Here is a 19,074-nt window from a genome sequence, read left to right on the forward strand (position 1 = left end):
AAACCCACGCAGGCACGGGGAGAACATGCAAACTCCACACAGGCGGGGCCGGGGATTGAACCCGGGTCCTCAGTCGTCCACCGTGCCGCCCGACGGAAAGTCTTGCACAAAAAAACGGATCGTTATTAAAGTCTTAGATTTATCGAGGATAAAGGAAATCTTATTTTCGTGAAAAATCATATTTTTGTCGCCCCCCCCCCCGCCTCCTGCCCGATGACAGCTGGGATAGGCTCCAGCACGCCCGCGACCCTCGTTAGTCCATTTACAACACATCTCCGCCACGCCCACGCTCGTCCAGGCACGTCTGAAACTCTGGAAAAGACATTCGTTCTTGTAGTACAGCAGAGAACGAACTCTTCTTCACTCTCACCCAAACTTTATTTCAAGCACTTCTTCGGCAATAGAGACACAAACAATGGCTGGTGAGCTTTCCATTTCTTGAACTTTTTTCCCTGTTTTTTTTTGTTTTTTGTTCTTGTGTTTACTTTCACTTTTGCATTCCTCCGCGGAGCTTCGCGTACAAAGAATACCCGTAATAATAAACACAATGAGAAAGTATGATAACGGATTCAATTAATCGACAAATCAACTTCATTTAAAGGTACAACAGGATACGGGATTTAACGACTTTTGGAGTGTGTGTTTGTGTGTGTGTGTGTGTGTGTGTGTGTGTGTGTGGTGGGTGGGAGGGGGAAGGGGGGCCGGGGGGTTTTGTGTGGGCGAGTTTTTTTTGTCAGAATTAAAATAACTGATGTTTTTGTAACAATAACCAAGATGATTTGGACGTGTAATCGGACATGTTTGGGACATTAAATGTGTGTTCAATGAATTTTTCCCTTTCTTTCACACATAGTATAATGTGTAAGAGCACTGAAAGCAAGAAGGAAACTGAAGCGCGAGCATAATGTCAGCAATTTGCTGTGAGAAAACACCAGAGGTTGGATAAAATTAATAAATCAATAAAGTTGATCAAAGTTGTTGTTGTTTTTAAATCACAAAATCATTGCATTCAAACAGGGGTGTGAAGACTTTTTATATCCACTGTATGTAAGAAGCCAAGCCTTAATGGCAACCCACAAAACTGACTTTGCTAGCTATGGTGTTATGCTTCTTCTTACAGAGAAACTTAAGGCCGTGAGAACGAATTTTGTGGATAAGGTTTCCCCGACAGTGATCGAACAACTTCTGGACAATCTTTTGGATGACCACGTGTTGAACAGCGGGGAGCAGGAGGCTATAATTGAGGCGCAAAACACCAAAGCAAAGAGGGCTCGTACCCTCATTGACACGGTGTGGAAGAAAGGTGATGAGGCAAGCTGGAAGATGATCGCTCACATTAACAACAGGGACCAAATGCTCTTCAAGGAATTGGGCCTCCTCGCTGAGCCGCCCCAAGGTGAGCTGACCAGGTTCAGAGGAGGTGCTAGATATGAAACGAAACCTCTTTGACCCCTGTTTGAATGTGTCGCTCTGTCCAGCCGCTTTGGAGTTGGAACGCCAGTGGTCGACCACGCTCATCCCCTGCAAAAAGAACTTCTGGAATTCCAAGGATGACAGAAAAAAGGTTTTGTTTGGAAAACATGACATACAGTTTCATAGAGGAATTTTGTCATTTTCATTCCTGTGATTTTAACTGCAAAATGAAAGATTGGTACCAAAATTTCAATGGTTTCTCCTTGGTTCCTGCGCCACCCTTAATTTCTGACGTTTTTTTCATTGATTTTTTTTAGTAACTAAAAGCCAGTGAACAACCTAATATAGAGTGTACAATGTTCCACTTTTTTGTAGACCATAGCCATCTGTTTGTCGTGGAAATCTGCAGTTTATAGAGAAAAAATTTGTTTTCACAATATACTCACGTGGGAAAGGAGAGCCACAGTCGTCAATGCACTTTTCCGCCATTTAGTGAATGGCGGGAGAACAGCAAAACATGAGCAGATTCAGGCTGGAGCTGCTGTCGGCCATAGCTAACGACCAGACACGAAGATTCACCTACGTTACACGCCACCCCACCAGGACCCCGCCTCTTAAAGGCACATATCTTACACACAGACACAATATGGTACAGTACTTTCTATACATTCTATGCGAGCAATTTTTGTCCATGTATTGAAAAGCCTTTACGATGTGTTTATAACGTTGGTTTTTAATAAGTTTATAAAATTATAATATACTCTAATAAGTAATCAAATAATCTTTAAGTGGATGCAAACAAAATGTAAACACCGGGGCATCATCTCTGTCAGTTATTTGGCCGCCCGACCCACTTTGTAAGGTTCTTTCTCACCACCAACAGGACTGGAGTGAAACGTCAACAAAACAAGTTCACAAATGCTTAAGCAGGATACATGTATAACAAGTTTTTAACATCTTGCCAAATGCAAACAATGGGTGTCCATTGTATTAATCATGAAAAATTTGCATTTTAGTACATAGATGCATACTTATCTTGTCCAAATTTGTATTATTTTAGATCTACCGTGTGACTAAAGAGTCCACACAGAGTCGTGTGGCTCTGCTAATCACCAATATAAAGTTTAAGGACGAGCGTTATAACAGACATGGAGCTGAGGCAGATGAGCGGAACATGGAGAGGCTCTTGCGTGATTTAGGATATCAAGTGGTCAAATACAGGGACTGCACTGGAAAGGTAAAAAATAAACACATTTTTGATGGCTTAAAATTGCATTTGCTGAGCTACTGACCGACATATATCGGCTCTGGCAGGAAATCGACAAGGCCGTCATCAACTTCTCCGAACATCCCAAACTTAAAGACACAGACAGTGTGTTTGTGGTGATCATGTCTCACGGGAAGCTGGGATCAGTACTCGGCGTCAACTGGAACGAGACGCAAACAGAGGACAAAGAAGATGTCTTCGCCATTGATAACATTTTTAAACACCTGGCCTCAGTGAACTGCAGTGCGCTGCTGGATAAACCCAAGATCATCATCATCCAGGCCTGCAGAGGAGGTGAATGATCACGGTGGTGCTCAGATTGAAGGCACATTTCTCAATTTTTGCATCGTTGTAGTGGTGTCGTGACCGTTTTTGGACATGTTTATTTCAGTGGAGAAAGGGTCGGTGGCCATCAGGGACGACGCAACGGCGGTGAGGTGTGCTAATACCCAGCAGCCGGGTCCGTCCACATCTGGTGATGACGGCAACATTGTGGAAGACGGCTTTCAATTTGTGCACAAAGAGAAAGATTTCCTCGCTCTTCTCTCTTGCACCCCTGGTCAGTGCATCCCCTCTTATACTACTTATCGTGTACATGTGTCTCACTGAAGGAGACCACAAGGACGCCGAAACGGCGTACAAATGCTTTGTTACTGTACCGAAGTACATTGGTCACCCATCTGTACATAACTAAATTACTCAGGGTGTCCAAGAGTCATTATAGACTTCCTTTTTGCTATTTCGTTTCAGGTTTCATTTGGAGAGATGTGTGACCATAAGCATTTGACAGCTTTTGTTTTGCTTTTCTTTTTTTTTTTTTAAGCGTCTCCCCTTGCATATGGCTCACCAATCAGCATTGGAACAGCGATGCAAAATTGCCCCCTGCCAAGAAGTTTTTTGTCCCTGACTGCAGTTGAGCGCTATTTTGAGAAGCTTTGTACAGTTTACGCTCCCAATGGCAAGTTTTTCGAAACAGGATCAGTGCTTGACAAACCACACATTGGAAAGCCTGCTACTAGCGCCACTGATGAAAACACCAAACTCCTAGAGCAGGCATTCCCACAAAGCCAGGGAACCTCTATCCAGAGAGTTGCACTGGAATTCAGCATCAACAAAACCTCGATTCAACGAATGCTTCAGAGCGTGATAAAACTTTATCCAACTGACCTTGAAGCAGAATATTATGATGCACAACAACCTGAAGCGTAAATTGTAGTACGCGTTTGAGCAGTATGATGACCATAAAGCTTCTTAAACTGGTGCTGAACTGCAGTCAGGGACAGAAAAACTTCTTGCCAGGTGGCAAATTTGTAACGCTGCTCTGGGGTCAATATGCAAGGGGCAAGGGAGTGATATGCTTACAAAAACTGCAAAGCCTATGCTGTCAAATTATAATGGCCTCATGTCTGTCTGAATGATACCTGAAACAAAACCGAAAAAAGCAAGTGGATAGTGACTTTTGGGACACCGTGTATTTCTGGCAACTTTCACTTTTACTCCACTACATTTCTTAAATAAAAGATATAATTTTACTCTGATTCATTTCTCCTAACCATCTTCGTTACTCCAAAATAAAATTATAAAAAAAGTGTTAGTTGGCGTGATGCCTGAACCGCAGATCACAAAGCGGACGAACAATCAAAATTTAACCACTCATCAATACTTTTACTTCCAATACTGAAGTACATTTAATATCAGAAAATCACTTCGATGCTTAGCTACAAAGCCAACAACTTACTCAATCGAACTACCAGTGTGAAAACACCCTCTAATTTAGTTTCCCTGGCCCGAGTCAGTTGATATGTTCGTAAACAATCTCCGTGTATGGAAAACAATGTTTTTTCTCGTCCCCCCTGCAGATACCGTCTCATACAGACACCCAGAGAACGGCGCTTTCTTTATTCAGTATATTGTTGATGCTCTGAACACTTATGCATGTGAGAAAGACATTGAGGAGCTGTTCCGAATGGTAAGTTTTACTCAGCACTCATGTGAATGTTTAATAGTCGCATACAGAGGAAATTCGAGATGCTCCATGCACATATGTACAGTATAATCAGGGCGTGTTAGGGTTACCCCAAAAATATTATTACAAGGGAAAAGTAACTCACATCAATAAAATGGTTCATTTAATGAGTAAAATCTCAGAGCTGCCGAGGATCATGGAAGAATCCTTCCAGGGATGGATGAAGGCGTGACAGAGAAGGCTGTGAAAAAGTCTTCTCAATCCCACATAGAGACAATCCAGCTGTTTTTGTCCCGATTTTGCCCCTTCCCAATCAAGGACGTCAAACGCCACACTATCGTATGCTTTATAAGATTATCGTTAAACATTATTCTTGGGGTTGATGGGTGTTGAGTGGATTTGTCCTGCTAATAGGGTCAGAAACTGGTCGGGGCTGACCTGAACTCTTGGGGAAAGCAGAGTCATGACAACGTGAATTGCGACGTGGAACAGAATGTAGGCAATCCAGAAGCACCTTGACTCAGGAACAAGATGACGACCGTAAATAAAAACAAACAAGTCCTACCCGATGTCGTCTTTTGTATAAGTGGGTTCACCAGACAGCGAGAATTATTTTCCAAAACAACTCTTTTTATAGATTACATCAGCATTCTACAACACTGCAGTCTTCGGTCCCTTCGGCAACACTCAGGAAACATCGGTGAAATATTGCCGGTAGTGTTTCTGTGTCTTTGTTTTGTTAGATCATGTTTGATCACGTGTTGGTGCTCTAAGATCTGAGATAGAAAAATCCTTATGTATATACCAGACCTTATGCTGCCGGGGATTACTTCAAAGAGCAAAATTTGTAGTTTGGATTTGAAATATATCTTTTGTGACACCAATCCTGGAACCTTTTTGACACACCTTGTATTCTAAAACAAACAAACAAACAAACAAAAAAAAAACCTGACTTTTTTGTGTGAAAAAAATTGACTTCTTTCTCATACATGCTGATTTTATTCTCTTTTTTAATCATAAGATTTTAACCTAATTGTATTTTTTTATCTTGTACAATGATATCTTTACTTTTGCAATATTTTCACATGCATAAAACTCCCATTTCATTCACAGTGTTTCCACTTTTGTGACTCTAACTTTATTCTCATACAATTAGTTTTTTTATCCCCAGAGAATTACACCTTTATTCTTGTAATATGTCTACCGCTACTTTATTCATTCAGCAAAAATGTCCACGTATTCCTTTAATTCTATGGCTTTTCTAGTAGCACAATGTAGTTGTTGCAAGACTTCAGATTTTTTTTAAGTGGACACTAATGTGATGAAAGCTGTCAAAGTCGGCTAAGTCCCCGATGATGTCATTTTTTTCCAGTGCAGTGCTATCATTAAAGAAAATGTAAAAAAAATAAAAAAAATCACAGGAGGAGAGACTGCTTTGCCATGTTACCATTATCTTTATTATCAGAACAGATTTACAGAACAGACACATTAGAACACAAGCGCATCTACGTGGGCTGGCTGAAGGCTTGCTTGCCGCTGTGTGATGGTATTCCAGCCGGAGGAAAAAATCCTTTCACTTGGCCAAACTGGAAAACCTCTCCTCGTTCTGGGGCCAACACAACTGCATGGTTTCTATTTGGTGGGAATTTGTGATGTTTCTGCAGCACACCCATGACCGTAATGGCAATAAGTGATAGATGGATGCAAATAATCTTGGACATCTACATGTGCGGTGGAATCATTCCCCACTCCCCTACCCTGCTCTCATTCTATTTTGATAGAGCGGGCTGAAAAGTTTTTCAAAATCCTGTTCTCCCTCACTCAACCAAAGCTGTGCATTCAGAAATAGAAGACAGTTTAAATCAATTAAGTTGATGGAATAATTTTAATCAGCGCACTCATATGTTGCTTCAAGCGACTCTACCTCCCCCCTCCAGTCAAAATCACGAGATTAGAAACTAGTCGACATCACGCTCTAGATGTCATTGTGGAGTAGTAAAGTAAATCGACTACTCTGTACAACCCATTTATGATGTAGTATGGAGATTTGATGATGTTTTTTTTTTTTTTTTTTTTTGGGTTGCACCGCTAATCTCATGATTTTTTTGTTTCAACCACGCAGGTCATGCAACGCTTTGAAACATTGCCGTTTGTGACCATAAAACAGATGCCAACCAAAGATAGATGCACTTTGACAAGGCTCTTCTACCTGTTTCCTGGCATTTGACACCAGACATTATTTCAGAGGAGCATATCACTCTCATTCTTTACAAAAATCGTAAATGATAAAGTATACCTTATTGTTGCCACTACAGTTAGATGTTCCATTCTTGCAAAATGATGTAATAATTTCAATGTTTTGACATCACTTTAACTGAAACAGATTTGTATACATTGGCACACAGGAACAGAAAGCTCTTAATTTTTTTGCATTAAATGTTTTGACTACAAATAAAAAGTATGGAACACATTTTGTTATCTAATGCATGCAGTCCCTCTATATATAGTACAGTATGTGTAACTGATAAAGATTTTCCTGTATGAATCTACGACTGTTTATGGTCTGACCAACTTCTCAATAACAAAATAAAACATTTATGAAGATTGTGTTGTTGTCATGCTTTAACACAGCACAGCATATGTTTGGAAAATGTCATTTTCAGTGAATTGGTAAATTTGTTTAGACAATGGCGGCAATCTGATTATCCTCAAAATCGGAAGTAACACAATTTACCAAGTGTCAGCCCATTTGTAAACAGTTTCTTTTGACTCATGATAAGCTTTTCATGTGACAAACCCCTGGTCAGGTTTCAGGTTATTACTTATTGGGGGAGTGTCTGCATGCTGAGCAAATATTAACAACCGGGACAATGATAGTCACCATTATGGAAAACAACCATAAGCTATAGATTCCACAGATATGAGGGCTTCAGGGAATAATGTCATTGACTCACAGGCTTTTCAGACAGTCTTGGTCACAATTTGCTGCGACTTTGTAGTTTTACAACAACAACAACAACCAAAAATGACAAAACAGACTATGATAGCAAGGTGCATACAAAAGAGGTGCAGGAGTGGATGAGTCAAACAATGAATGCTCAGATGATTTCTAACAAAGGTATTTTCAAGCATTGTTGTGCCTTTCATTCTCTGGATGAGGTAACAAATACCAAGCAGGATATGTCGGTTCATTTCACACATAGAGCAAATTTATTAGATGTTTTTTCTTCCCATTTCAATTTCAGTAAGCACGAGACCAAACAGGTATGTATAGAAGATAGATTGAAGCTGAGTGACAAATCATTTCTAAGAAAAATAAAAGTGGACATTATGAAAAATGTATCTTTTATTGTTTGTATAAAAAGAGGTATCACAACAGGGTAAACAAGGCAGGTAATTGCCTAGGGCCCTGAGCTGAAGGAGGCCCCAGGAGATGACCCACATCAATAAAAAAAAAGCACTGCATTAGAGTGGAAGGACAACGTGTGGCTGTCAGCAATACCCGCAAAGTGGCCCCTTACTTGTTTGTTTTGTGCCGTTTAAACCCACTTGTGCATGCTTCTTTTTAGCAAACAAATCATCAAATAGTCCACATACTTCATCACTTTTAGAGTGCTATTTCCAAGCCAAACTTCATTCTCAAGAGCTATATTGTCATTATTATTATTGTTAATGTCTACTAATATACTGTATGCCCCTGTGTATTTTCTTTCAACTCTTATTCCATCCAAAGGTTCAAATTGTATAGTTCAAACACACGTGTGCACACAGGCACGCACGCGCGCACACACACGCACACGCACACACGCACACACACACACGTTACCTTCGCCCAATTCTACACACAAAACAAAAACAACAACAACAAGCGGGGGTCGGAGAGACAGTGAGTGAAACAAACACAAGTCATGGTAACTCAATTTTTGTCAGTTTTAGGTGCAGAAATTATTATCATTATAGCACTCAACACTTGTTCCGAATTCATCAGTGCAACATACTCAGCCAAAATCCCAGAAAGTGAAGTCCAGTGCTAGTCTCAGAAAGTGAGCAGTGCTTTAAGCTTGCTCTTGCATGAAAAATTGATGGATTTGACAGATGTTTGGATGTAAACCACTAGTGCACTCTCTCTCTCTCTCTGTACTTACTATGTAAATAGCCCTTTGTAATAAATCCCATAAAGACAAGATTGCTTTTTTATTATTTTTCCTGGCAACCTGAATGATACTGACCAGGATCCAACCAATGAAACTGGAGACGGAAACTGAAGCTGGTGACCGCAGCCTAATTTGATGTTGTTGTATATAATAAGATCAGACACTATTATTTCATAATACAATGTCAAAGGGGCCCAACCACAAAAATCATACTATACTTATAGTAATATAATAACAGATAACAATAAGTTTTAATGCAAAACAAGTACATTAGCAAAATCTCAAGATTAAATGACTTTAAAAAAAAAATCACTTAACAAAACAACTGCAGATTTCTTGGAAAATTTTGCTTCAGTTTGTCATCTGCAGTATATGTGTGCATAATAACTATCACAGTGATTGTCTTTTAAGGCACAATACATTTAGTCACAAGTATTTGGAACTAATGAATATAGTATTGCACTTTAAAATGAAATCAATTTATGAGGAGCTAGGAATTATTTTCATTTCATTTTCTACATTAGCATAATCATTCTCAAAATTACCCATAGTCCCCACCACCACAATGTCTTGGGTTATTTTTTTACTTTCGAATTCATCCTGTGGGCCGTATTGTAGCCGCTAGCGGGCCAGTTTTGGCCTGTGGGCCATATGTTGGACACCACTGCTCTAAAGCATGTCGGAGAACGTCAAAGTGAACCAGGCCACTGGTACAGAGAAGGGCTGGGCAAGGAGTTTATGCCAACCTTTTTCACATGAGTTACGGGTTACTGACAACTTCGATGGGGGCCGCCATCTTGGAATCGTGTGAACGGAGATTGCGTTTCTATTGGTCATTTCAGCCCTCAGCACGTACTGTATCATGAAACCCATTCTCATGAATTGATCCAATCCATCAAAAATCCAATCAAATTCCCTTTGAACAACTGGGCACTGGTTATTAGGTCATTATGGAATTATTTTTAACCTGTATGTGTGTGCGTGTCTGTGTCCTTGTTGAAAAGCGGAGGCTGGGATTGATTTATTTTTATATTTTGAATTTATGTTAAAGAGCTTTGAGTTGCACGTAGTGTATGAAAAGCGCTTACAAATAAAGTTTGATTGATGCGGTTATTTTAAATACACAATGTGAACTTGTTTTATGTTTAGTTTGAGAGTAAAACTTTGACTCATGGCGCCACTGTACACTTGAAATTTCACGAGATTTGATAATTTACTGATGTACTTAAGCATTTACCTTTCCAGAAAAAAACTCCAAACTGTATGAAATGTGAGTTTTCAGAAGTTCCACTGCGCCAATTAGAGTAGACATGTCCTTTTATGTTGTTGATCTAGGATTCAAGACACTGATGAAGATCTGAACTACGCTGTCTGCCTACACCAATGATTTGCAACCTTTGCAGCCAAGGCACATATATTACAATTGAAAAATCTCACAGCACACACACAGACAAAAATGTCACAAAAAGTGGATACATTAATTACTGTATGTACTTCCTGCCATCTAATAGAATAGCATTTATTTTTTCTGTCTGTCACTATGCCTCACTGGCATAAATAGATGAACAAAGATGCATTATATCTTGTAAATAAAGAATTGTTTGAGCAATTACGTGAAATTTGATAATTTCCCACGGCACACTAATGTGCCACGGCACAATAGTTGAGAGTCACTAGCCTACACCCATCTGTGACTTGGCCTTTGGGGGAAATGACGGTCTGAGAGATACACGAGCACAGCTTTTTTTTTTCTTTTTGCAGACAATCTTTACTTGGAAAAACAAGAAGAAAAACAAAAACCATGTCATCACGACAAAACGCAAAGGCAGCAGGTCGAGGAGGCAACATGCTAACACGGTTGCAGTCTGATAAGCTTTTTCGTTGTTTTGTTTTTAACAGGGCTACTTTAACTTCATGCCGACATCTTCAAGTAGGGTTGGGCATTATTTGAATTTGAGCGATTCCGATTCCTCATTTCGCTTCCGATTCTTTTAGGAGGCTAGGTCAAAAACGTTTGCATGGTTTAAATACAGGGTGTCCAAATTACGAATATCAATTTTCTTAACACCCTGTAGCATAAACTGAAATTAACATTTGACTCGGGGTTCTTTATAACCAGTATCAATAACAAACCGATTAACTAAAAGGCAATGTGTGTGGAAATAATATTCATTAATTATTGCTTCAGCTAAAAGTTAAATACAGCATTGTTAAAATAGTTATTTGCGACTGTTTTATCACGTCAAATGTTTTATGTGCAAGTTTTAATTGACTTCCTGTTTTAGGCATGTAGCTTTGTATTTGGAAAGGTACGCACCGGAACTCAGCATTTTGGCACGAAAAATAACTTCATACAACACCGGTAAAAACAAAAGTAAAACAACACGCAAGAAAAAGAGTCATGAATGGAACCAATTGCTCTGTAAAACGTTGATTCCTTTACCTACCCACCGATGAGGCACACGGTTTGTGATACTGTGAGACGTTTTTGTGAATTTCGTCCCAATTCATTGTGATGTAAAGTTGCTAGTTTGACGTTTAGTGAAGTTTTAGCTCAATGTTATGCTTGTAATGCGACTGTTTCTACTTTCTTTCCAGCATGGTAAAGTCGTTTATATTTTATTTTTGTGTCTGTCATCAGCTCTTACGTTGGTTTGAAGATTAAAAAAAACAAACGCTAAAAACCATCACTGCAAAAGTGCAACCTACCGTTTAACTTGTTAGCTGCCTCAATGTTGGCAAAGACATATTTGACGGTTTCACTCACCCAATTGAGTTCACTGAAGCTCCGCGCGGTGTAGGCTGAGGCTCGGCACGAGAGGGAGTGCGTCAGACATCTACACATCCGGAACGCCTCCTTTGCACAATATAATCTTAATACTAGTGTTGCACTGAGGTGACTGGTCATTTATTTTAACATAGTTAACACTTTTGTTCGCTGGTGCCGTTGGGCACAAGCATGTCTTCGTGTGCGTTCTTCTTCGTTGGTTTTCGCCACTTTCTTATTCGGGTCGGCGGACTGTTGGCATCGAAACTGGGAACCGATATTTTTTTATTTGAACGATTCCGGGAGAACCGGAATGTTAGTCCCATAGTCCCCATCACCACAATGTCTGGTCTAGTTCCAATCGGTTCTCGATTCTCGATGCCCAACCCTATCTTCAAGTGAGAACAAACAGAATGAACGTTTAAAGCATAAGCTTTATCAAAAGACACACAAAAAAGATAAATAACACATCCCGATCAGAGCAGACTCAGATTTTTTGAACATACTGGCAGTGTTAAGAGAGCTTACACAATACAAAAAGTGCCAAGCAGTCCTTTTATCTCGTGCCACTCAGCACGCATCAGCATGTCGAGACAAAACACGTTTGCTTATCCGCATGCACTCACGCACATTCACTACTGGAACAAACAGTCTGAGATGATAATGATGAGGGCAAGTTGAGAGCAAATAAAGCACAAGAGCATTTTTTGCAACTGAGCTCCTTTCTCAATACAATCAGAATTTGACACCAGATTTGACCATGCAGGATTTTTTGCCATTGTTTTGTAAGGGAGGTTGAGGAGATTTACGAAGTAGTATTAGGGCCACCCCACACAGAGAAGAAGAACCCCCCATTATGGATTAAAGTCATAATCTTATGAAAACAAAGTCGTGCATTCATGAGAAAAAATACATTACATTTTCAAGATTAAATTCAAGTAAAACAAAGGTTTTTTTCCCCACAAAAAAAACCCTGTATATTTTCAAGAAAAAAAAGTTCTATATTTTGGACCTTGAAGTCATAACCCTACAATAAAGTTGTAATCTCTTCAAGATTAAAGTCATAATCTCCACCTCCTCGGCTAAACTTTATTTCATTGGCAACAAGATGCCATAAATGGTGTTAAAGCACGACTTTCCTATGTGACAGGGTACAAAACCAAAATAATCTGCAAACAGGTGAATTTGCGAGTATGGGGGAGAACACTGCATCGTCGCTGTCGGGCGGAAAACCTCGTCTGTCTAAATGCAGTCCACTTCATATTAAAAACAAACAAACAAACAAAAAAAACCATTATGGGTCCACACTTTTGTCTGTTATTTGTATGCATTATTAACAAATTTAAATTGCTGAAAATTGCTTGAGAAAAAAAATCGATATCCGCTCTTGAACACTCAACTGTTTGAGAAGTGTTGTAAAACTCCGCCTCGTACTTCAGTCTGTGGGAGCCGTATGTCGCCTCAAGATTGAAAGTCTGGATGTTCTTTTAAACAATAATGAGTGAAAATAGTTAGTTTACATTGCAGTTGGCCTGTTTTGTTAAAAAAAGATCTCTGCTTAGTTAGCTCATTGTTTTATTGATTGCATCACTCATGGCTCTAAGACCTTTGAGAAAGCATTTGGGAAGATGATGTAACCGCAGTATTTTGGCTTTTGTTAAGTATTAAAAGTGTTTTGTCTGGTCAGGGGTTGGTGTGAGCGCAGACTCTGATTTGGAGACGTGCTGGCGACGTGTCCTTAATAAATTAGCAACTGAACAATGATTTTGTTGTTTGGTGGTGGTGTTGTATTGATGTTGCGCAACAGTATATGATAGCAATATAAGGTACAATATTAACTTCAACGATGCAATGTTTGGTAACTCAAGCAAGATGGCGGTTTTTTTTTTATTCCCTGAAAAGTGGTTTTGGAGACGATATGACTTTTTATCTTGAAACTATACAACTTTAACCTTACGTAAATACGACTTTTCTGTTTAAAAAAATAAAAAACATTTTCCCCTGTAATATTACAAATTCAATACGTTAGTGTGATTTTGTTTTTTCTTTTTGTTGTGGCCACAACACTCCTGTGTAATGTTGACATTGGATAGAAAGTTAAAAACAGGAAAAAGTGGTTGGAGTCAGTAAATGTGTAATTGCAAAAAACACTGCAGATTAGTCCCCTCTTAAGTTGCCTACACACAAAACAGACAACTCAGTACACCATCATACTTTGAATGGATAGAGTGGTACATAATTCCTTTTTGTAACTTTTTCCACACAATAATTCAATTTGAGGGGAAAACATCAAATCGTTGACAACACTCAAACATTTGTTGCAGCACCGCACATTTTTACAAGAAAGAAACTCATGCCAAAACATGTTGCTGTCATGTCAGATGGATGGTACAGGAAGTGACACGGCGCATTCCAAACATTGCGTAATACGTTTGCATTCATGGCAAGTGGGAACGTGTCTGTTTTTGACATGTGTGTGTGTGTGTGTGTGTGTGTGTGTTTTCAGAGGTTTAGGCCAGTGTGCCACCCACGGCGGATGCAATGATTATTCCCAGAATCACACAGCATATAATAATCATTATTTTCTTCTATTTAGCGAGGAAAACAAGACAAGTGACGAAAGCAACAGTCGTCCAGGGCAGCGAGTAGGGAGCAAAAGAAAACATGTTAGAAACTTTTGGATTGACCAATAAACACACATGCTACTCTACTGTACAGCAGCAAAAGTATTGGGACTCTGAATCACTTAAATATTCAAATATTCTACATTACCAATGTCTCCCAACAGATATCCTCCAATTCTTTATGGGATAAGTTCGTGTTTCCTAAAATTAAGGAGTAAGCTCCTTAAAATACAGTAATCCCTCGTTATGTTCCGGACCACCCCCGCAATGGCTTTTTAAATTTATACATATTTTAAAGCTCTATGAGCCTCCCCATACTCACTAACCGTCCCCACACTCTTATTAACCTCTACCATACACTTATAAACATTTTATACTCTTCAACACCTTTTAAACTCTTAAACATACAGTAATGCACAGGTATATTTTATAGTATGTACATTTTATTCCTTGTAGTATGTGTTTGAATGAATTTTTATTTTTTAATGACAGTTTTAATGTTTTAGGCTCGGCAGCATTTATTCAAATAAAGAAAAAAATTACAGCATACACTCAAAATCCTGCGATATGGTGAATTATGCGCAATATGAAAAAAAAATCCACAATGTACTGAATCCACAATAGGTGAACCGCGATATAGCGAGGGAACACTGTAGATCGTTTTTACATTTGCGTGCAAATGTTGTTACTGTGTGTTTGTATACAATACCATACTGTTGAGCGCAACTTTTCTTATTGAAAGACATAAAACAAAAGTTTTTGGAACTGAACCACTGACAAGAGACAGAGCCTTCCTGCTCAAGAGGGCGGGGTGCGGGGATCGAGCAAGTATGGGAGAGAGAGAGAGAGGCAGCGTATTTTAAGGCACAGCACGCAAATGTACTACAGTGAGTGTGTGTGTGTGTGTGTGTGAGAGAGAGAGAGAGAGAGAGAGAGAGAGAGAGACGGTGTGTGTGGGACACGTGGCTTGATTACACTTCATAAAAGCAGTTAATATCTTTACATTCTTTTCTATTATGTTTTTATGTCTATATTTTACAATATACTGCTACTTTTCTTTATTAACAACAACAAAAATCTGGTGTTTTTTGGGGGACTGTAATGGATTCTTAAACTTGGGAAAGGTTCTTGTGATGGACAAATGATAGAAATAAATCTATTACACTTACCCACCTACTCTAAGTGGGACACAATTAATGAATTAAGGGTTTGACTAGACCCCATTAATGACCTTTTGGACAACTGTATACTTCCAACTTTTTGGGAACATTTTGGGGAAAGTCAAAAAGGCATGCTTGGTGCACAAGATTTTGACCTCAAGCAGTGTCCCGATACTTTTGTCTGCACAGTGAATCAAAAGAATAAGAGAAAAACTGAGATTCTTTGCTCGTGACATTTTTGGAGTGTTTACAGTAACAAGCACATACAACGCATTTTGTTTATTTTCACATGAGCCACTTTGTTCCAGTCTACAAAGTTTGGTGACGATGCAAGCACACCAGTTAAAGGAGACATTATGCATTTTTGTTTCACCAATTAAGAGAGTTCCCAGGTGTCTGTGACAGTCGTTGGTCAGAATACACAAAGGATAATGAAAAAAAGCAGACTTAATAGCCACTCGTCACACTCTGGATCAGATCGGCCGCTTTGGGAGAGGCAGTTCTGTTTCATGGAAATCCCAATAGACCTTTCGTTACCTTGACAACCAGAGGCTGAGGTAGAACATACGATGAAGCGAGCCGACTCAGTGTTACCAACTTAGCAACTCTGTCGCTAAATTGAGCAACTTTTGTGACCTCTCTAGTGACTATATTTGCATAAATAAAGCAATGCGCAAACATATTCTGCGGAGTCTGAGACTCCTTCCAGAGCATTCCCCCCTTCGCGTCCAGACAGCACATGTATGACGTGTGCACTATGTGGGGTGAAGCGACTAGATTTTGGTTGTAGTCAATTATAAAGTGATGACTGTCGTCGATTAATCGATGACCTTCTTGATATTGTTGGAATAGCCCAAGCTAGTGAGACTAACCGCTATTGTCATCCACAACCATCTTATTCTTGTACTCTTGGACCTGCACAGACGTACAGTATGAAGACTGTGCCGCTTTGTCAGCCGGACATTTTGCTGCTCCACAGAGCGTTAATGGTCCGCTGACGGAAGAGTTGAAAGTCCTCTGTAAATTGGCTGAGTGGAAGACGAGATGGCAAAAAAGCATTATTAGCGCTTAGTCGAGTTCAAACGTTAAACATCAAGTAGCAAAGTCTGCTAGTTGACTAATTGGTAAAACCTTTTCGCGTGAAGCCACCACTGGCTAATTTAACCGTGAACATTTTCAGAAAAATGTAGCTACAGTAACTAAAGATTAACTTGGTTGCTTAATTTTACACTGTACAGTCCAAAGGCGCAACTATCTGTATACTGTAAAAACAATAAGTCAATTTTCATAATAATGTCTCCTTTAAGTTTTTTGTTTTGTTTTTGTGTGTGTGGATTTCCATTTGGTGGGAAAACCATACAAACACTGCAGCAGTCATGCGTGTGACGGGCATGAGAATCATGCAGTGGGAAATCTGTAGCATCTTTAAAAATTGTTAAAACAATGACGAAGCAAGGCTTTTTATACTGTATGTTGGCCCACTTTCTTTGCTAGCAGCACTCGGTAGAAAGTCCATTGACAACACATGAACAGTAAAATGGGTCAAAGGGGTTGGATTGTTCTGCTAGGTCATCTCGTGTCCTAGCTGAGGCCAACCGCCAGAGAAATTACGAGGACGCTCAAACAAGCGGCGACACAACCTCCTATCAGGATCATCTTCTGCGTGGGGGAGGAATGGGGCAGGGGGGGACAGGAAGGGAGTGTCAGGAATGTTTAAGAGCAAACATAGACGGAGAGAGTGTTTACAGTTGTTTTTTGACAGGGGTTAATCTAAGTGAAATGATGGCCCACCTTGTAAATTAGTACCTGTACATTTGATTAAAAACAAATCCTTGATATATATATCCACTTTTTGTCGAGATGAGGCATTACACACTGCTATTTACGACTTAATTTCCTGACTTGGTTTATGGGACCATTCAGTAACTCATTGCAAGTTCGATTTTTATAACGGTGCCATTTTCCAAGAGTATTTTTTTTGTCCCATTAAGGAGGGGTTCTCATACTTTGTGGATGCAGGGACCACTCACAGGAAAGACATATTTCCAAGAACCCCCTCTTAATCCTAACGCCAATTAAACAGAATGACCATGTGAACCCCTAAATACGCCTTTTATACCGGAAAAGATACACAAAAAATAGTACTATATTCTTGAAAAAAATACAGCCGACTTTATTAATGCTGGGATGTCAGATTTATGGGATACGTCACAACTACAGTGGAACCTCGACGGAACGGACTAATAGGGGCGGGGGGTCGTCCGATATAGCCGATTGTCCGTCACATTGAAGCACTTTTTTTTTTTTTTTAGGCCATATGCACCCATATTAGTGTACAGTACAAAATTATTGTTTTGGAGGTTTTTTTTGTGTGGCGTAAAACACACAGTACAGTACAAAGTTATTATAAATAAATATATAAAAAAGCTTGAAAAGTTTCACATTTTATCCAAACTTACCACGCCGGTGTGCTTGGTCATGGTGGCACTGTTGACGTACGGTACTCATTATAGGCGTGTCACTTTCATGAACTGCAGGGAATTAGTGTGCTTCCTAGTTCCAAATCTGCTGCCGAAGGCGAATGGCTCGAACATTTTTTTTTTTTACTGTATTAAAGATAGCATGTTCCAGACTTCAGAGACTTGTTTTGTATTCCTTAGCATTAACACTGGAGCAGTGCCGCTCTCTCTCTCTCTCTCTCTCTCACTCTCTGCTGCGCTCTACAGCACAATAGACAATAGATACAACCATCATGACATGGCCAACACGTCAAAGCCCCACAATCAAAATGGGTGCCATGCAGGCACGTCTTTTGGAATTGGATCTAGTAATATTGACAAATGGAAACTATTTTTGGACACGTTCAATCCCGAAGGTCCGTTTTGTTCGATAGCTGTTATATTGGGGTCCCTTTTATTGAGGCTCCACTGTATATCAGAGCTTTTAATTTGCCCAAGATAAGGTACGTAGGAGACATTTATTGATTATTTTTGTTTTCTTGGCCACCGGTCCCCATATGAAATATGCCATTTTTTAAATGATAAAACATAATAATTTATTGCAAATTATTTTGCGAACCTCCAAGCTACAGCTCCCGTACCATGTGGAGCCCCTGCCTTAAAGGCCACCGTACCTCCTGGCTGAGACACATACAAACGGCTAAGCTTATAACTAAGTAGTTGTTCCTTTGCTCTACTTGTGTGCCATAAAATTATTATGAACTACATAAGAGCTCACAAGTGAAGCTGCCAAAAGAGGGGGGTTGTGACAGTGACTGCAATGCATTATGGGACTTGTAGTATTAGATGTTAGAATTAAGTAAAAGCGAATCACACCTCTGCTGATGAAGATTTGACGTTTTTGTTTGATCAAAGACTAATAAAATACATTGTAATTGTTAAGTACTGTACACACATGCCTTTCACTTTTTGATTATCGTCAGGGATGGTTGCTGTTCTGGTCGAAACCAGTGGGTGGCAGTTTTTCCACAAAGCCAAATAGGCCTTGGCTGCTATAGTTTCTATAGCAAGTAAAAAAACAAATATTGACTATTTTAGTCAAGTTGCAAAATGGACAGTAAGGAGTTATGGGTATTACATTTTTGAGTGGGTTGACTTCATTTTTGGGATTGAGGTTTTTTTTTTTATAAACAGGTGATTGTGTAGATGTCACCATGGTGGGCCTAGTGGTTAGAATGTCTGCCTAGCAAGAACTTTGCCTGTT

At 39.6% G+C, this 19,074-nt stretch overlaps 2 protein-coding genes across 7 annotated transcripts in view; one reads left to right on the forward strand and one right to left on the reverse strand.

The window, feature by feature from the left end:
* The first annotated feature begins 255 nt into the window (after positions 1-255).
* LOC133482418 (caspase a-like) lies at positions 256-7,250 on the forward strand. Its single transcript, XM_061782517.1, has 8 exons — positions 256-422; positions 1,121-1,396; positions 1,479-1,564; positions 2,474-2,650; positions 2,728-2,974; positions 3,072-3,239; positions 4,540-4,649; positions 6,769-7,250. Exons 1-8 carry the CDS (start codon positions 416-418, stop codon positions 6,871-6,873), a joined length of 1,176 nt encoding a protein of 391 aa, XP_061638501.1. The 5' UTR covers positions 256-415; the 3' UTR covers positions 6,874-7,250.
* Positions 7,251-7,833: 583 nt separating this feature from the next.
* stx1a (syntaxin 1A (brain)) overlaps positions 7,834-19,074 on the reverse strand; it is an 80,426-nt gene continuing 69,185 nt past the window's right edge. For 3 of the 6 annotated variants that reach the window (XR_009789782.1, XM_061782519.1, XM_061782521.1), the window contains one exon: positions 7,834-17,010. Coding sequence is in view for 3 of the 6 variants with exons in the window: in XM_061782519.1 (XP_061638503.1) it covers positions 16,933-17,010 (78 nt within the window). In the remaining 3 variants the exon portion in view is untranslated. The remainder of the gene's footprint in view (positions 17,011-19,074) is intronic. The other 3 variants (XM_061782520.1, XR_009789780.1, XR_009789779.1) reach the window with 3 other exon arrangements.

Source organism: Phyllopteryx taeniolatus, chromosome 8 (assembly GCF_024500385.1).
Source record: "Phyllopteryx taeniolatus isolate TA_2022b chromosome 8, UOR_Ptae_1.2, whole genome shotgun sequence".
NCBI lineage: Eukaryota > Metazoa > Chordata > Actinopteri > Syngnathiformes > Syngnathidae > Phyllopteryx > Phyllopteryx taeniolatus.

Coding starts and splice junctions, on each gene's coding strand:
- LOC133482418 (XM_061782517.1), top strand. Junction 2,651..2,727: donor ACAGGGACTGCACTGGAAAG/GTAAAAAATAAA, acceptor CGGCTCTGGCAG/GAAATCGACAAGGCCGTCAT. Junction 4,650..6,768: donor TTGAGGAGCTGTTCCGAATG/GTAAGTTTTACT, acceptor TCAACCACGCAG/GTCATGCAACGCTTTGAAAC.